Source organism: Sebastes fasciatus, chromosome 1 (genome assembly GCF_043250625.1).
Source record: "Sebastes fasciatus isolate fSebFas1 chromosome 1, fSebFas1.pri, whole genome shotgun sequence".
Classification (NCBI taxonomy): Eukaryota; Metazoa; Chordata; class Actinopteri; order Perciformes; family Sebastidae; genus Sebastes; species Sebastes fasciatus.
The window spans coordinates 4489027-4508552 of record NC_133795.1 but is presented as its reverse complement, the minus strand read 5'-3'; the positions used below and the strand labels follow the sequence as shown (position 1 = coordinate 4508552).

At 39.9% G+C, this 19526-nt stretch overlaps 1 protein-coding gene across 3 annotated transcripts in view; it reads left to right on the top strand.

Moving 5' to 3' along the window:
• cntn6 (contactin 6) overlaps positions 1-19526 on the top strand; it is a 59299-nt gene that overhangs the window by 19474 nt on the left and 20299 nt on the right. For all 3 annotated transcript variants that reach the window (XM_074646001.1, XM_074645827.1, XM_074645911.1), the window contains 6 exons: positions 2228-2370; positions 3168-3297; positions 3624-3774; positions 11768-11895; positions 12486-12658; positions 15116-15233. In XM_074646001.1, coding sequence (XP_074502102.1) covers positions 2228-2370; positions 3168-3297; positions 3624-3774; positions 11768-11895; positions 12486-12658; positions 15116-15233 — 843 coding nt within the window. The remainder of the gene's footprint in view (positions 1-2227; positions 2371-3167; positions 3298-3623; positions 3775-11767; positions 11896-12485; positions 12659-15115; positions 15234-19526) is intronic.

Genomic DNA, 19526 nt, shown 5'->3' with positions numbered 1-19526 from the left:
TAGACGGTCGTAGACGTCATCTGTTAACTCTATTATCGCGTCTGAAGTTGCTAATCGGACTGTAAACAGTGACTGTGGCAGAGAAGAGGAAGTCTTGGCCCAGCGATACACTATACGGATATACACTGCTACACCGGAGCCCCAGTAACACAGTCCATTGTCCCCAGAGGCTAAAACGTTGTCAGACCAATAGCCGATGGGTTCTGAGATTGCCCCATTTGACTGCACTTTGTGCCCTGTGCCTTTGTTTACAAATGTAGAGCCCACAGTGTTGGTACTTCTTATATCAAGTCTATGCATTCAAGGTCAGATCATGCAAAGAGCAGAGGGAGCTACTTGTAGTTGATTGTGCGTTCAGGTTTTTCATGGGAAATTCAGCATTTCTGAAGGGTAATAAATTGAAGGAAATAGCACGGTTTTATTGAAAAATGAGGTTGTGGTGGGAAAGAGAAACTCCAAGACGCAGACAAAAACTGAGCAAACCAAAAAAAAACATGTTGAAAGCTGCAATGAATTAGTAGGCAAAAAAGTGTATTAATTAATGAAAGTTAGATAACTAAAATAGATCCTTAGAAAGAAAACAGGGCAGCTGTAAAATGAATAATGCCTAAATGAACAATATCTTAACTATATTTCAGAGCATCCAATAAGGAGGAAAAGGATTTATGGTTTTGTACTTGACGAGCAATGAAGTGTGAAATCCCTGCAGGCTGCAACTGTTTTTTCATTGTTAAGACATTTACCTCAGTGTTGTAGTGAGACATCAGACATCATCTCCTCCCTCTTCCTTTCTGTCAGCTCTTCTCTCTCTCAGCTTTCTCACCTCTGATTGCAGGTGTTGTGTAAACTGTATTTTCTGAGTTCTATTTTCTTTTGTCTTTTGGTTCATTGACCTCTGTTACTTTCATAATGCAGGGAAGAAATCTCAATTTTGAAATTGAAATGTTCTATATACAGGATTCAGAGCATTAATATAGTATCAAACAGTTATTTGCTATGTGAAGATACAGAGGAGTTATGTCTACCTGAGCAGAGAAATGAAGTCTCTCTCCCTCTGTGTGTGTTGTAATCAGAGTTTCTCTGTGCTTTGTTGACGTAGCCGGGCCGACCGTGCGTGCCTTTTAGTGCATGGGAGTGCTTATGAGTGTGCACCACTGGCTAGCTAATCGCATCATGGAAGCGTAGCCTCAGGTTAACACCGTTATCTCTTTCAGTACTGTTGCCATTGTTTGCACTGTTAGTGCCAAAGAGGATAAAAGCAAAGAGACAAAACTCTGGTGTTTTTTTGACGACAGCCATTGCCGCCATTTTGGACTGAAAACACTAATTAGATTTATATTTTATTGTTCAACAGAGACCGTTTCGGTAGAATATGGCAATAGAATAGAAATAATTTTGTTTGACTTTTTTACAGCACTTTTTAGGCAGACTTTTTACCGGCGTTCCGTAGTCGCTTTCAGTCCAAAATGGTGAAAGTGTAGCTCTGCTGTTGGCCACTGATGTTGCAATGGAACAAACAATTGACTTTCACTTCTTGGCATTATACGTTCTTTGTTATCGCTGATAGCACCGTTAGCTGTTAGCCATCTCTATGTTGAGAGCCTTGTGGAGGCAATAGATATGTTCTGAATTCCTTATTGAGCACCCTTAATGAGTAATAGATTTTTTTTTTTCTCCAGTGGAGTTGAACTGCAATATAAATAAATGGAACTTCGGAATCTTGTTACTTCACTTTATCATAGTATTTGCAGCATAATACATTTTCTTTTCTGCTCTGAACTTGGTGATCTCCAATCCATGAACTGCACCTGCTGCACAATGCGCCTGCAGGTCAGAGCCAGGCACTGACTGCGTAATGAGCTGCTGCCACAGTAAATCAGGAGCTAATTACACGCAGAGTGCGAACGTAAATTGAATGAAACACGTAGTGCAAATTTGCCATGGCCTTTCATGTATGTAAATCTGACCCAGAACCACTCCATCAGTCGAATTGAGATAGACATTTACTTCACATTAAGAGCAAACACTCAGTTTAAAGGTGCTCTACACTGTTCACGCAGCCTTTAGGAGAAACAAAAAGTGGTAAAGGAATATATCATTGATAATTAAACTCATCTGTTCTTACTCATCACAAGGCAATCGGATATTGGTCAAACTAAATATATCTGCAATATAATTTTGACATTTTCTGTCGATAATATTCATATTCATTGGTATTTTTCCACAGATGTTGAAAATCTGCACTGGGTCCAGACACTGAAAGATGCTAATATGGCAATCGATGCTAATCTGCAGTGGGAATGTAAAGCCATCGGTAAGCCTCGGCCTACATACAAATGGTTGAAGAACGGTCAGGCGCTGACAGCAGAGGTGAGACACCACAAGTTACACTGAGATTTGATATTTAAAAGAAAAATGTTGGAACCTCATTGTGATTTTACACACAAAAAAAATACATTATTCTCTCAAACAATACTGCAAAGGTCTCCTTTAGAAGCAATTCAGTAACAAATCTTAACAAATACCAACACGTTCTCATCCCGACGCTTTGTCAGACCCCTTGGCATCAATTTCCGGTCGCCGTTAACACGTGCTGTATGTTGTGAATTACACAAAAACACTTGCTTAGGATTAGGCAACAAAACCACTTAAGTTAGGTTTAGGAAAAACAACATGGTCAGGCTTTAAATTACTATGTTTGTCCTGTGAAAATGTGACTTGGCGTTGTGAACACGGGACACGAACGAACAGCTGGTTGTAAAGTGAAACGTAACGCACAGGACAAGACTAGCGGTCTCGATGAAAGCCTTGTGTTTGTTGGACCCGTTCACCTCCCCTCCCGCTTGTGCGTCTCTTTTGCTCTTTATGAGACGTCACTATATGCACTTTCCCTGAGTGTTTACTGTCGCCACGGAAGGGTTTACATTGTAGTTAATGGAAAGACTGGTGCGTCTCATACCACCGCGAAAGGGTGCCTTGTGCGACGGTAATCGAACGCCAACAGCCGTGACAAAGCTTCAGTATTTGACGCCCTGGGAATGAGAACGGGCTGCTAATGCTGAATTGAAAACCTTGAGTGCAAAAGGATGATCCAAAAGTTTGAATTCATCTTGAAATAAACCAGTGAAGGGTGTTGTCAAACATGAAGCATCTGGTCTGATTTGCAGGGGAGGATCCATGTGGACGCCGGTAGACTGACCATATCCAGGATTAGCCTGTTGGACTCTGGGATGTATCAGTGTGTGGCAGAGAGCGAACACGGAGCTGTCTATGCCAGCGCTGAGCTCAAGGTTGTAGGTAAGCAGTTTGTTTGCCCTGTATTATTTACAATGAATTGAACCAGAGGCAAGGTAGAGATATACTGTTTGTACACTGTGTCAGTGGAATGAAAATACTTCCTATCTGGAAGTTAATAAATAAATAATAAGAGGCTGAAGCAGCTCCTCACTGAGCCATGGCCTCGCTCTTTCATTTCCATAATTATTTCATACAATAAGCCAGTCTGGTGGTGAAATATAATTTCCGTAATTGCCGCTGATGCACTTGACATTTTTGCTGATGCGCGGCTGTTTGCCCCGCCACAAAGCGAGACGAAATGGCCTTAACACGGGTCTGTTCCTCAGCCTCCCCACCGGACTTCACCCGGCGGCCCGTGAAGAAGTCCACCGTGATCCAGAGGGGGGGCGAGGTGGTCCTGGAGTGCCGCCCCCACGCTTCCCCGAGGGCCACAATCTCCTGGTGGAAAGGGGGCGAACTCCTGAAGGACAGCAAGAGGTAGGGTGTTGTATGCACCGCTGCTCATGCTACTGATGACATCTGTTAAAGGGCTTGCTCATGTGGTCATTTTCATTTCTAGGACTCATTGTTATTAATGCCTCTGCTCAAGGGGACTCAGGGGGAAGTCAGTGTAGCATAACACAGACTTGTTTTGTCCAAGAAAGTGTTTCTTTTTTTTCTTCTTTTAGAAAGACACCTTCTTCTCCACATAGAAAGTGATATTGGTTTTCTGTTGACATATTGTAGTTTTGTCTGAAGCCTTTTCACTGGATGTAAGAATGAGGCCATGACCCTCCACTCTATCAGTTTTTAAAGGCACAAGATAAAGAGTGCAATATGATTTAGCTGTTTGAAACTTCAAAGTGTCCCACAGCTTCACAGCTCTTCAAGTGCTGGATGTAGAAGCGAGATCCTGTAGGGACGCTCTCTGTGTGAAAAAACACAGAGAAAAACGATCTTACTTCATCCTTGAGCGAAACTCCACCCCGGGCTACATGACAGGCCACACCGTGTCATGATTTAAGGTCTGAGGCAACACCTACGAGCTAAAAGAAACAGTTTGCTGTTGCACTAGCAGAGACTAATACACACAATAACAACCAACAGAGTTCAAGCACAGTATGAGAGCTGCTGTCATTAAATGTTCGGTGGAAGGAGATGGGGGAGGTAAATGTTTGTGGAGGTTCAGAAAAACGGGGGCTGAGTTGGGTAACTGCTACAAAGGTCTGGAAAGTAAAGAGACTCAAACAGCATCCAGAAAACTGTTCCGAAGTTGTCAACAATCAGTGAAAATCACTTTCCAGCGTGAGTCCACTTGCGGCACCGTGGGACTGAAGGCAGATTTGACCCTCTTATAGATGCTCCGAACGAAAACTCTCACAGGTCCCACTGTTGATATCACTATTTTAGCTTAATGACATAATATTGCAGCATTTAGGTAATTTCGTGAGAGAAGGAAGGAATGACAGTATCCCGGTGTTTCCCCTTTTAGACCATTGTTCAGTACGCCTGCACAACATCAGACACACAATTGAAAGCATTTCTCTTATGTAAAACACCGTCAGAAAGCCGTGTCAGTCTCAAACCGTATAATTAACTTAATAGCATCAATTTTCTCTGAGAGCCTTGCTGCCTTGTTCTGTTCTGGCAGCAACTTTAGTGACTTTACAACAACTTCCCGCAGAGGAAGACTAGGAAATAGAGAGGGCGAAGAGAACAATGTAGTCTGATTTCAGTCTTGTCTGAAACCTTTTCGACCAATTAGCTGTTTCAAAATGGGTAATTTAAAATGTGTATATGCATTGTTTCCCACAGAGTTAGATTCTATTTGTGGTGGTAGCTGACCACGGCTGTGTTCTAACTTTAACTTCTAACTAGACTTCTTACATGCTTGCTAATAACTTGTTTGAAGAGTTGGGTTTCCGAGACTGACAGCATTGCGTTAAGAACATAGAGAGGCTAATTTATCAGAGTTAACTTGACTTTTTTGCAGGGCAATATCACGATATATATCGTCAAAACGATATAAAATGTCTATTGTATGTATTTTTCTAAATTGTTTCTATTGTGATATACTGTAGGCTAGGCTTTTTTTCTATAGAATTTAACGTAAAACTTTTATGTTCATTTTGCACTCAAGTTCTTAAAGTGAGAAAAGACAGTACTTTTCAAGTATTAAATTCACACAGGAGTATAAAAACTCTTATAAATATATATATATATATAATATATACATGCCATAGTGTGATATATATCGTTATCAAGATATGAAATGACGTATACCGCGATAGAAGATTGTGGAAATATCGCCCAGCCCTAACTTGAATGCATCAGTTTTGGACAAATTTGTGAAGATATGATACCGACCTTTCGTGAGCTCCGGATTAATTCTATTCAGGAATTCGGCAAGCTGTCTTCTTCCCTGTGTTTCTCTGCAAAGCATGTGCGATAGTCAGTAGACCCCTTGCGATAGCAGAACGAACAGGAACGGGAGGGGTAGAGCGAGGGAAGATTGTCCACTAGTTACTTGATAGTGGATGGTGTTGTTCTCTCAGACGGATAGAAAAAAAAAGCTAAAATGGGTCCAAATGGGAAACACTGCTATAAAGTGATTTTCTTTCTTTATTACTAAGTTTAACAGAAAGTTTTATTTTTATGCCTTTAAATTTTGGTTGTCTGTCCATCCGTCCATCCATACCGTTCTTGTGAACGTGATAGGGAACTTCTTCAAATTTGGCACAAACTTCCACTTAGACTCAGGGATGAACTGATTAGATTTTGGTGGTCAAAGGTCACTGTCACCTCACAAAACACGTTTTGGTCCATAACTCAATAATTAATATGCTAATTATAATAATTTCATACAAATGTCTAATAGGATAAACTGATGAAGTGATGCCATTTTGGACAGACATGGATGTAAACTGCAACTTGACTTGGAAGCAAACAACCAACAGTTGTTTTTAGTTGTATCCTGAGTTTGCTGAGTCGAAACATTTTTGTCCATTATTGCCAACCGAGAAGGTGCATCAAAAAAACAAGAATTCTGACATAACATTAAAATAGCCTGCAGTCAAAGGCGTCATCTATAGAATGCATGTGGAGCATCAGCAGTTAACATGTGTATTAATAGACAGATATGACAAGGCTGTAAATAGTAGCTCACAGCAGAACCACTGACTCTGTGTGAAATGTGCATGTGCAAAGTCATCAGCCTTAATTCTCAAGTGGGTTTCTTCAGACTGCTGAGAACATTAAGTCAAAGAGCAGAGGTTCTTTATCCAAAGGGAAGTTGTCCTCTTTTATGAAAAGTGTGTAACAAACGGAAATAAAACTCAAAAAGATACAGTTTGAAAAGGTGAACAAGTATGTACGCTACACAGCCAAACAGGGTTAAGCTTATATTATTCCTTATAATACTAAGACTAGTAGCTCTTCACTGCAATACAAGAAGATCCTATTTCTGTATTTCCACGTCTTCTACATGGATCATCAGCTGGTGAGGATGCATGCAGCCTCAGTCTTTAGCATGATATGTAAGCAGCCATCAAGTGCATATTTAAGAACCTTATAGAGGGTATAAGTTTTAAAATGAGCCAGCAGGAAACATTAGAAAGTCAACCAGCTTAATAACAGCGGATGAAATTTGCTAGCGAAACAAACTGAAAGCTTGACTTTGCTTTAGTGGGTCTTAACAAACGGTCTATTCCCCTTTATTGTGGCCCATGTCATTGTTAACTACAAAGGTCAAAGGTCAAATTTATTATCCCGCAAGGGGAAATTCATACGGTCAAACACGTCTCATAAAAAAAGAAAATGATGCCTCACTGGCTTCCCACCCGCAAACATTCCCAATTATGTTTGATGGAACGTATGATCCGTGGTCGTGGGCACATATTTATTTTATAATGCAGTATTACAAAAGTGATTTTCATTAACCAGTATTTCTTTTACCATAAAGAATTTCACATCAAAAACAAATCTCCTCAAAACTTGCTGCATTGAATAGTTTTACTTAAAAAGTTATACTAACATCTGTATATTACTTTACCATATACTGTCCCAACATTAGATACACTGATATCAAATTAAAACTGTCCAATGTCCTAAGCTTCTGACATTATAGCTGCTCTGATTAAAAAGCCCCGTCTCCTAAAAATTACGATCCAATACAACGAAACTGCTTACGTTTCAAGGGAAACATATTTTGTCGCGAATTACATTTTCAGTACGTTTGTAATGATAGTCTGCGATTGTCCGTGAAAGTCCGCGTAGGGAGGAGGTCGGAGAGGTGGATGAGTCAGACAAACACGGGATTTCACCCAGGAGACAGCTGTTTGTGTCCCGTGCGTAACTAAAAGTCAATATTCACTTATTTTAAGTTGTGTTTGTAGCTTAATTAATTTATAACGTAACAAACATGTCATTTTAAGGCAAATATAAGTTGTTTTTCTTTACTAAACCTAACCAAGTACTGTATTTTTGTTGCCAAAACATAAACAATACATTTTTGTATGGGTTCCATTTACTTTAACCATTAACCACTTATTTAAAACTATGACTATAATCCTGGAGAAAATATGTTTCCTTTGAAACGTAACTGAAAATGCACTTTAGTGGTATGGGAACATCATTTTGTAGGAGACAGGGTTGAACTGTTAACTTTTTTCAAGAGTGCGTAGTAGATTGGGGAGTCAGGGTCTCATTTGATAACTCTGGAGATCAAATGGGACTTTCCTCTTGTAGGATGGCCCTCTTATTCCACACAACGGAGTGTTCCTCTTCGGTTTAACCCATAAACCTAAAAGAACATTCTATACAAACTTCATACAAACTTCCGGCAATATTTTGCTGAACGCAGTGACCTGATAGAACTAGTCTTTTGGCAATCAAACTCCGGACGTGATTTCTCTCAAAATTGAGTTGGGTATTTGAATCTATAGAGGGAAGTTTCTACTGACTGCATGAAATTTGTTTCACTATAGAAAAACTTTCAAATGGAAAAATCCTAGCCTTAAACAGCTGTATCCAGGGTGCAGGTTATTTCACTGAATCTCTTTCTTTAGTGCAAATACTTTTGATGAGCCTTAGGTAGGAATTCATTATTGCGAGTCTCCTATGTGAATACAGGAAGATAAACCTCAGTAGCTCACCTAAATTTTCTGGCAGGAATCCTAAGCAAAGTGTGCAATAATATTTTTTTAGTTAATACATTTCGATGCATAGATATGAGTGAATGATTAGAAACATGCACAAATCAAAAATGATCATTTCTGACTTTACATGGCTTCGGTTGGATATTAAAAAGGGATTTTTACCCAGTTAATTATACCTCACTCCACTAAAAATGCTCCTGTATTTTGTAAAGGCTATCCAATCTCTGGAAAACCACTAACCCGGGACTGATTTTCAGTAAAATGTCCTATTTCAGATCACAACAAAAACATCAGTACAGTGGTTTGAGAGTCAAATGTTCTCTATTTATCAAGGACCAAACTGTAGATGCTAAAAGATGCTGATTGCTGAAAAGACAAAGTGTCGTGACAATCTGATCAGGGTGCTGTATTTCTTTAACACGGTGGCACATGCTGAGTCTAATTTTGTCGTTTTAATTTGCATGCTGGTTATACATGCTAATCAAGTGTCAGATGAAGTGAAATGTGTACGGCTGCTCTCATGCTGTGTTTTTCCGTTCTCATTTTCTTCTGGGCTCTGGCTCAGATCAATATGTACAGACATATTTCCATATAGACTGTATGTAACTCACTGGACCTGCCTCAACATGTGACCATGTGGGATTGATTAGTTATCACATTTTCCACGGCTTGGTCATGAGGAAAGGGGGAGAAAAAATTACCCAGGCATTACCCAGGCAGCGCACTTGGACAAGAATAGAAATTCACAGCATAACGGGAGTTTGTCTACAAAGCAGATAGTTCTGTTACGTTTCTATTTGTTTTGCAGCTGATTGCCCCTCAGGTCATGTTCTCAGCGCGCCTCCATCACTCAGCGTTTGATATTTTTGTCAATAAATCAGCGCAAAGCACCCTGTGTCAGACATGCTCTCTGGGTCTCGGCTCGGCCCAAGTGAATACATATTTATTCCAATGTGGAGCCAACGTGAAACTGTTTGATTTCTGTGCTGGCTGCTCGCAGCATTTCTGTTTGATTTACTCGATCCAAAGGTCACAACAGGAGCGCATTATCGGCCTCATTTATGCATGTGTTTACATGCTTTCCAACTTGTCTGTGTAGAACTAAGGCGCCAAGATAACTGTTCCAGGCAAGAGTGAGAAGTATTTACACTTACTTTCTAAAATCCTGTTTTTGTCCCCCTTAATTTAATTCTTTCAGATTGATTTCTCTCTTTGAGTCTCTCTGAACAGTGTTTTATTGTCCTCCTGCTGTAGTCCAGATGAGAGTTTGATCTGAGTGGATGAAAATGTTGATACACACTTATCTGAGTCACCTTCAATTATCACCGTGCACTGAAAGCATTGAGCTTAATGAGGTGCTGCGAGCGCTTTCCAGACTTTTTAGCCCACGGTTTCACCACTCAGGCTACATACATACATGCTCTACTGCCCTACTTAATTGGTGACTATTGACACTACTCAGGGCTGAAGTTTTTTGCGGGGGAGAAAGGACCCTTCATAATCGTAACACCAATTACGCATATGCTACCAAATGTACTCTTATTAGATGCCATTGGAACTATTTGTATTCTTCAGACCTGTTTCATAATGATAAACAGAAACACGTTTCAATTTGAATCATGTGAAGATAAGATGAGATAATCCTTTATTAGTCCCACAACGGGTGTTATTGAATGTTAGAACCACTTATATACCTTTTAAACAGAGGGTCATTTTATTCAAATTACATTTGGACTCAACTTGACAGCATTTATAGCCGACATTTCAAGTAATTGATCTTAAAAGTTTTCAGAAAAATGAACATGAAATGAACTATCAAAGTCCTCATAAATCCAGACATCTAAACCGACCAGTCTAAAGCTGACTTCCAGTCAGTGCTTCAACTTAAAAATAATCATATCGGAGTTTCTATTGGCCCAAAGAAATGCAACGTGGTGGGAGTAATGGACACGATATATGCCTGTTATATATGCCAGCACAATTTTATAATTAATAGTATATTATTTTGCTGACCCGCTGACAGAGTGCCACGGACCCCACTTTGAGAATCACTGGTTGATTGCATTAAAGAGGACATATTGTGCTCATTTCCAGGTTCATACTGTTTGCATTTTGGGTTCTTACTAGAACATGTTTACATGCTTTAATGTTAAAAAAACACATTATTTTTCTCTTACTGTCTGTCTGAATATACCTGTATTCACCCTCTGTCTGAAACGCTCCGTTTTAGGGAGTGTCTCTTTAAGACCCTCCTCCCAAAAAAGCCCAGTCTGCGAGAAAAATATGATGCACCTTTAGGAAGGTAGTTCTCAAGCTGTGGGCGGTATATTCTCGTGAGCCTGCATGTGACATAGGAAGGGGAGTCAAATCTGAATGGCTTGTTGAATCACATGTTTTCTGATCAAGACAGCCCACAACAAATTGACTGAGTCGTCTTATTTCACTTTATTTGTGGGTTGGTAGGAACTCCAGATACCCAAATTTATAAGCACAAGCACTGAGAAAGAGAGTTTTTCATGCTATGTCCCCTTTAACAATACAGAGGTTTAGAGGTTAACATTTCGTTTATATGAATATATATATTATGTCTTTTTATATTTTCCCATTATTATAAAATCAGATTTAATTGGAAACATTTTTGCTGGAGAATCTTACAACAAAGGGAAAAGTAGTTCATGAAAGTAAGTCACAAGCTGTTACAGCCAGAGAACAATGGGGTCAAAACTCCTTTGTGTAATTTGTTGTTGTAGTCACGTTTTCTTTCAAGGGCTCTCATCAGACTCCCACTTTATTCCTCCCACGAGACCAGCTTGACATTTTTTCAAGTGAGATGCTTCTACAGTATATGTCTCCATGTTATTACTATTCAGAAATGGCTTACAGCGTGTTGATAGTATCTCCACGTGTTGGAGAGCGATAAGGCTGCAGGTAAAGATCCCATTCAAAATTGCCTCTCTCCTCTCCAGTGCTGCTCTCGTCTTCCTATCCTATCGCCCTGCCCCGGCCCTGGTGGCCTGTTGTGTATCCAATTAATATGTGCATTTAAGCTACTGTGCTGTCAATATGATGATGACCCTACAGCAAATCTGTTCTGCTTCAGCTAAGATAATTGTTATCTTCTGAGGCATGCAAATAGACTTTTGGAATAGATTCTGAAGCCTTCATTCAAAATTAAATGAAAAAGAAAAGCTTGAGAAATGACACCATATCTCCAGCCAGGAAGTAGTTTCTAATTTAATTCGTATCATCACTTTTCATTTAATTAACAACTAATGAATTGGGAACCAAATGAGAGAAGTCATGATGGGCTGTTTCAGCTTTGTCCCTCTCCTCAGACAGACTATCATGGAGGATGGGACTCTCCGTATCACCAACATCTCCAAATCTGATGGAGGCAGGTTCACGTGTTTGGCCAGAAACCACTTTGGAACATCCAGCAGTGCAGGGACGCTGTTGGTGAAAGGTATTTCTTTATTTTTTCCTCTCTCCACAGGTTATCACTACTGTACCTTTTTTAAGCCACGGGTTTAAACTTTTGTTAAGGGAAAAAAATAGTAGCTCAAGCATGAAATTGATAATGAAATATATAGCCGTTTTATGTTCCCGCCGGTTTGACAGACGTATAAGTCATCCATGGTTTTGTCAGCTGTGAGTTATTGTGCATGTAGCGGAGTGGGGCAAACCACCGCCGTCTGTAGCTGTGACTGAGGAATATTTTGACACTAACATTTAATTTAAAAAGAGCTGCTGTAGCATTTTCAGATTTGGGGTTTTTAAATAATGATGATTATGGGGAGGGAGTTCTCTTTCTCCCTTTCTAGTTGACATTGTTGCAGTGTGTTTAATTATTCATTACTGAGTTATGAGAGGCTTTCGCTTCCTAAGTGAAGTTATTTAAGGTCACTTAATTACACTGATAGAGCAGAATCTATCTCACTATTCTGGGCAAATTAAGCTTTATTACATTCTTCATTTTGCTGGATTTTATAGATATACCATGCTATACGTGCAGTGACAAATAATTCTCCCTTTTGTCCTCCCGTAATGCCGTAGAGCCTACCAAGATCATAGTCCCACCTTTGAGTCTGGACGCCACCGTGGGACAGAGCGTTGTGCTGCCGTGCGAGGTGTCCAGTGATTCGTCCCCGAGTCCCATCTTCAAGTGGTTTTTCAACGGGAAAGCCATTGATTTCAGCCGGCAGGAGCACTTTGAGATGATTGGAGGGGTATGTATAATATGGGTGAACACTTGTTCTTTGGGATTTTAGGCAAAGAAAATCAGCGCCAAGAGTTTGACCTACATCGTTGTTTTTTTTTAAAGCAAGAGCTGATATTGAAGCTCCTGAGAGCGGTGCTTTTCTGCCACTTCATATCTATGATAGTCTATGATATTCATATAAAAGAAGATTATAATATTTCAGTGTGCATTGAATTTTACTGAATGCTTCTCAACCATCTAATTCTTCATCAAAACCTGGATTAAAAATATATGAATTTAATGTAATACCAGGAGACCCACTGCAGCTATTCAATGACAGGGAAACATTAATGTTGTAATGACATCACAGAAAAACAGAGATGAATTGTCATCTTAAAGGAGTAGTTTGATATTTTTGGAAATGTGCTTATTTGCGTTTGATGAGAGATGATTAATACCATTCTCATGCCTGTGCATTAAAGGGGGATCTAATAGCAGAAATGGAATATCATATTCATAACTATGTTTTCATATAATCACCTGAAACTAAGAATCACCTTAGTTCTCCGACATGCTTGTGAATCTGCGGTAACGTGAGCCGCCGAGTGCAAAACCGTGGTACCGCCAGCCGCCGTCTGACTTCCGTTGCTCCTAAAGTGGTGTTATTATGGTAAGGATGACATCTGAGCGAGACGAACGGCGTTACCGAGGTTTTGCACTCGGAGGCTCACGTTACCGCAGTCTTGGAAAGGGAGGAGTGAGCGGAGGGGTACTCAGTTGGTTGCAATCTGCAACCACACCACTAGATGCCGCCAAAATCCTACACACTGTACCTTTTAAGTGTGGAGCTGGGGCCAAGAGGCAGTTATAGCCTCGCTCAGCATAAAGACTGAAAGCAGTGGGAAACAGCTAGCCATGGCTTTCTCCAAAATTCCAAATTAAAATGAATTAATTAATATGTTATATCCCCTTTTGTTCTATCAGCACGAAAAGCAATGTAAAAATGTCAATTTGTGGTTTTAGAGGGAGTTACGTGTGTCAAAAATACCCCCACACATTGTTGTGTACATAGAAAGCCCACATTATAGCCCACGTACAGTACGTATACCCACAGCAGCGCATCAGGACGTGCCGGAAAGTCACTGCACCTTGCTGTTTGCTAAGAAATAGTAGCGAATTGTTATTTTTATGTTTAAGGATTAAACAAAGGAGATATTAGAGGAATAGTTCGGCATCTTGAAAAATATGCTGATTTGCTTTGAAGAGTTGAGAGATGAGAAGATACCACTCTCATGTCTGTCTGTGGCTAAAGCTAACAGCCTGTTAGTATAGCACATATAAACACAGCTGTAAATACTGCTAGCCTGGCTCTGTCGAGAGGTAAAATCCATCTACCAGTACCTCTAAAGCTCACTAATTAACATGTTATATCATGATTGTTTAATTTGTGCAAAAACACTAAGTGTAAAAACAACATTTGCAGACAGAGGGGTTATGTGCCGGACTGTGTTTTGGCTCTTTGGTTTCTGTACAGATTAAACAAAGGAGATATAATGTGGTTATTAGTGAGCTGGATAGAGCCAGGCTGGCTGTTTCCCCATTTCTAGCATTTATGCTAAGCTCAGCTAAGCTGCTGCTGGCTATAGCTTAATATTTAATGGACAAATATAAATGACAAACAGTTTCTTTAATTAGCAGAGGGGATAGTGAATTGCCTCCGTTCTTTATGCTGAATGAATGACGGTATAAAAGCACCAAGGGATTAGTTGTTTTAGGGTTACCTTTAAGCCCACGTGTCTGAAACTGTGTACACTTTACTGAGACATGTCAGCTGATATTACTGTGTGTTGTGTGTCTGAGGGTAAAAACCTGTAAACAGGGATGACATTTCTCCATCCCGCAGGTGATCTCACGATATGAGCAAATCAATCAATTTCCTCCCCGAACAAAAGAGCCAAAATGTTTGTAATTACAAGATTTACGCTCCCTCTGATCGAGCGCACCAGGCCCACTGAAGTCGCCGTACAGCTCTGACATTTCCACAGTGAACATAATCACAACAGCTGCTTAACTTCGCCTTTGCTTTTCACACAAAGGGACTGATTTCTGAATTGCTGTATTTTGCTGGAAAAAAAAAAAGTTTTGAAAGACATACGTGTGTGTGGGCGCAAAGCCATTCATTTGAGCCGTAAGGGTAACAACAAACAGCGATTCCAAAAGGAAAAAACCTGTTTCATAACAAGTCATTTTTGCATAGCCTTCCTTACAATGCAAAGCTGAATTCATTTGTTTTGCTAGACTGTCATGTCATCTTTTCTTTCTTAGTAGTCCTGTGGTGAATTCACCCAAGATTCTTTTGTGGAGGATTTCCACAAAAATGTGATGTGTTCTGAGGATTTTCCATACTTCTCTTTTTGACTTTGCTACTTTTGGTGTTTTTCTCTTCCTCTGCGAGACTTTTATACGAATGTGTCTTTGTCATCAGGGATTTGCAGGTGACCTGATGGTGAGGAACATTCAGCTAAAGCATTCTGGGAAGTACGTGTGTATGGTACACACTGAAGTTGACACTGTCTCCGCAGCAGCAGACTTAATTGTCAGAGGTATGCCTCTTCCTGCTTGTCATTTTGTACGACTCCCTATGGAGGTTTTCAATATCTTGTGTGTTTCTTAATATTATGACACACACACACACACACACATCTCACTGCTGTCAGATAAGAGCTGTATCACCAAGATGTCAGTTTTTGGAGAATTTCAGAGAAAAACAGCTTTAATAGACGCTCAGATTGACAACCAATGAACCTTTTGAAAATAATTATTCTGTTTTTAACCCATGGGCTCTATGATCATCACACTTAAAGAGATACAGGTAAGTTACCCCGAAAGCTTCAGGGCTATCCAGTGAGATCAGACACCAGCTTCATGCTGGAAAAAAAAAAAACACTTTCTAAAGTAAGTTTTCAACCCCCATATATTCTGTGGAGGACATCTTTGATGTTGAGACGTGGGCACGTCTCAAATAACTTTACACACTTTTTTGAGGTTGATGTGCTAAGCAACAGCGATTCATTTCATTCAATGGGACCACGTGACTTTTGATGCGTCATTTTGGATTTTCAGTGTTCTTTTTAGTTTGTTAGCGAGTTTAATGTGATCCTTTACTCAAAAAGGTTATAATTTACTTATTACTTGTTTAGTTATAGACAGGTTTTGAAGTCAACTTTGATTTATTTGTCACGTAACTTTTGTACTTAAGTAACACCACTCCCAGAGTTATTTTTAACCCAAACCACAATCTTTTCCTAAACCTAACTAAAGTAGTTTTGTTGCCGTAACCCAACCAAGTAAGACAGAAGTTTATTTTGAAAAGACTAGCGAAAATTGATACGTGCATCACGTGTTGCTGGACATTCGTAGGAAAACGCACGAAGAATAAGGAACAACTTTAGTAAGAAATCATACAAACTGTTGTATGAGAATAAATTGACCTCTCTAGCATCCGTTTTGTACATGGCAGGGAAGGTGTGTCAGTTTCTGCTAGTAACATGTATAGTGTCTTTTCAAAATAAACTTCCAAAAGTAGGTTTACAGATTGGCAGATTTAGTTTTTAGGTTTACTTACTGTACATGAGAACAAGATCGTGGTTTGGGTTGAAATAGGTATGCTTGTTACGTAACTGTAAAGTACAGAAGTTACGCAAAAAAACTACAGTAAAATAGGTCAACGTTGACTTTGTTTAACATGAGACACAAACAGCTGTCTCCTGGGTCAAAATCCTTTGTTTGTTTGACCTGTCCGACCTCTTCACCCACCCAACCTTTGCGGACTTATTTCTTAGTACTACATCAGTTGCTCTGACCATCTAATATTGACTCAGATGGGTTTACGTTGGAGTTAGTTGAAAGCCCAGTACGGTGCCTCGGTGTGTTGATATCAAACGCCGAGGGGAACTGACCATAAATGAATAAATCCTGATGTGCATGAAGCATGTAACTTAAAGTTTCCCCCAGATGTTAAATCCATCAGATCTGTATGGAGGAGACCGTAACGTTCTTCACATAAATGAAACATACAGAAATTACTTATTTCCATCATGTTTTCTTCTGTTTGAGGTTTGACTGGCTCTCTTTTAATCACGCCATCTTGTTGCGGTTTCTTATTCTGCAGTGGTTTAATGGCATCTGATTCACTCATTTTGAAAGTTATCAGCCGATTGAATGGGCGTTATTAGCGCCGCGGTTATCACTATCGTTCTAATGCTTCAGATGGGCCAAACTGCACCTACCACGTTGTGAAAGTGAAAGTCTAACTTAACGTTGTTAATTGAAACAAAACTACTTGGTTAGGTTTAGGAAAAGATTGCGGTTTGGGTTCAAATAAATACGCTTGTTACGTAAAGTAAAATAAATCAATGTTAACTTTTAGTCTCACACGGGACATGATCAGCGGTCTCCCAGGTGAAAGTCCTGTGTTTGTTTGACACATCCATCGCCTCGACCACCGCCCCATGCGGACTTTGTCGCTCTTTATACCAGGTCACCTGACTTCCTCCTTTGCTCCCGTCATATTTACTACGGCCACTAGAGGTCGGTGTCTTCTTCTTATACTCGTATTGGTGCTCAACCATGTGAGTAGATGATAATGGCCTACTGAACCCACTAGTAGGTGTAGCAGGCCCTTCTAACCTATTATCTATGAGCCTGATAACAGCTGGTAACGCCCATTCAATCGGCTGATAACATTCGAAGCGGGTGTCTGATCGAAGAATTGGCGCCACCAGCTGTTCATCTTGACGTCCCCAACTCCTAACATTCAGCAGTGGATGGAAAAGCACTTCACAGTTTCTCTTGCAGATTTTCTGTAAATTCAGTGAAAGTTTGTGATGTTTTTTTTATATTTTTATGGTGTTGATTCTAAAAATGCTTTCACACTTTACTTGTCAGATGGTGTGGTGGTATGATTATCTTCTCAGCACGGCTCGCAAGTTTTCTCCATTTTGTTTTAGCAAAGAGGAAAATAACAGCCTCTGATAGGGCGACAGCGTTCTATCAGCACTAATTGGTTGATAAAATGTTTTAGCTTGTGTTGTAATCACAAAGACTGCTGTTTTCATTCATGAAGCGCAGCGCACTACATTATGCTCCAAAAAGGTTATGGAATATAAATTGGAGGGGTGTCGTGATGAATTTGTATGTTCTCAGCCAGTCACACTAGTGGCCTGATCCCTTTTACTGTGAACTGTTGCCAATCACAGCCAGTCACCCGTGATTGAAATAGATAACCAAATGGAGAGGAAAATAACGCTGTTGTCTGGGAGGTTCAGATTGGCAAAGCATGACATCGAGAGTCGGCAGCCAAAGTCAGACGATGCAGCTTTTACACGCGGATTGTATGTTTCCACGTGCATAATCTGAAACCAAGCATTGTCGATACCCAGTGATCTTCTTCCAGCAGCAGGTAGTCCCGCTGAGGGCTCAGCGCTACTTTTGCAGATTTGTGGGCTTAGTGGGGAAATCTCCCGTTCTGTTTGTTTGATGTTGCTGCTTTCCCTAATTTCAACAAGATCTCAATTGAAAATCCTGCCTTGTTTTTTTTCTAAATCCCCGGTCATTAATGATCTCTGATGAATGGTTAGTTAGTTTGACAAGGAGAGCTTTTTCTTTTTTTCTTTCTTGGTGAAGGCAGACGCCTCTCCAGGAGAGAAATAGATCCTCTCACTTTACAATAGGCTCGTTTGACAAAGTAGACAAGATCAGGCGGCAGCAGCAGGGGGTGGTGACAAAAAGCTGCGGTAAAGTCGGACAGCTTCCAGCCGTTTGGAGCAGCCTTCAAAGAATTTACAGGAAGTCACAGACAAAGTTACATCCTGTTAGATCCGATCTGTAGGCCACTTGTAGTTTTCAGACCATATTGGGATTTATTTATATTTGTTTGTAAATATATGTGGAAATGTGCGTGTATCTGGCATTGGATTCTATCCTCTATTATTTTTATGTCCGCCTTGTAAAGCACGTAATGAGCACTCCTTTTGATAAGTGTTATATATAGATAACACCCATTATTATAATAATTATTATTATGAACCACACAAGATGTGTTTGTTAACAGATGAAACCTTCATTGCACAAGATGAGACTAATACAATCTAGCGTTAAATATTACAATTACACAGAAAGTTTTGACTTTCTAATACACGTGGTGTTTGCTGTCAAAACTAAGAGCCAATCGGTTCTTTGATCAGGCGCGAGCCAGGCGTTTCCCATAATGCGTTGGGTCTTGCAGTCGGCGGAGAACAACTGCAGCGCTCGGCTCTAAAAACTGCGGCCGCCTCGATCTGGTGAGGTTATCGTTGCCCACGTGTGCATGAATTCAGAGCAAGTCGGCATCAAGTCCGACACAAATCTAACCGGCATGCATTGCGCGGCGATCCCCGGTGATCGATTCTGCGCAGGTCTGGCTCATCACGAGCCTAATACTTCATGATTCATCTGATAATGTTATACCACAATTCAAGAGTGTTTTATTTTATTTATTTATTTATTTATTTATTTATACAGCATTTCTTTATTGTGTTTTTCTTTTTATCCTTAACAATTTCCTTGTTTTATTCCTGTTATTATTTTCTTTATTATTTTTTCTAATTTACTATCATTTTTACCTTTTCACTATAAAATATATAGATATTGTAGGAATGCTATACGTATGAACAAGATTGTAAATGTATATTAACTGCACTCCTGCAATAAAGTATTACAAAAAATTTGAAGAGTGGAGATTTTTTTAAATTTGAATTTAGTTGAACTTATTGTCGACTGTAAGTAAACTCATAGTATAGATGGTCTGACCTCAGTGAACCGCACTACTCGCTGTATTGATTAGACTGGCGCTCCCA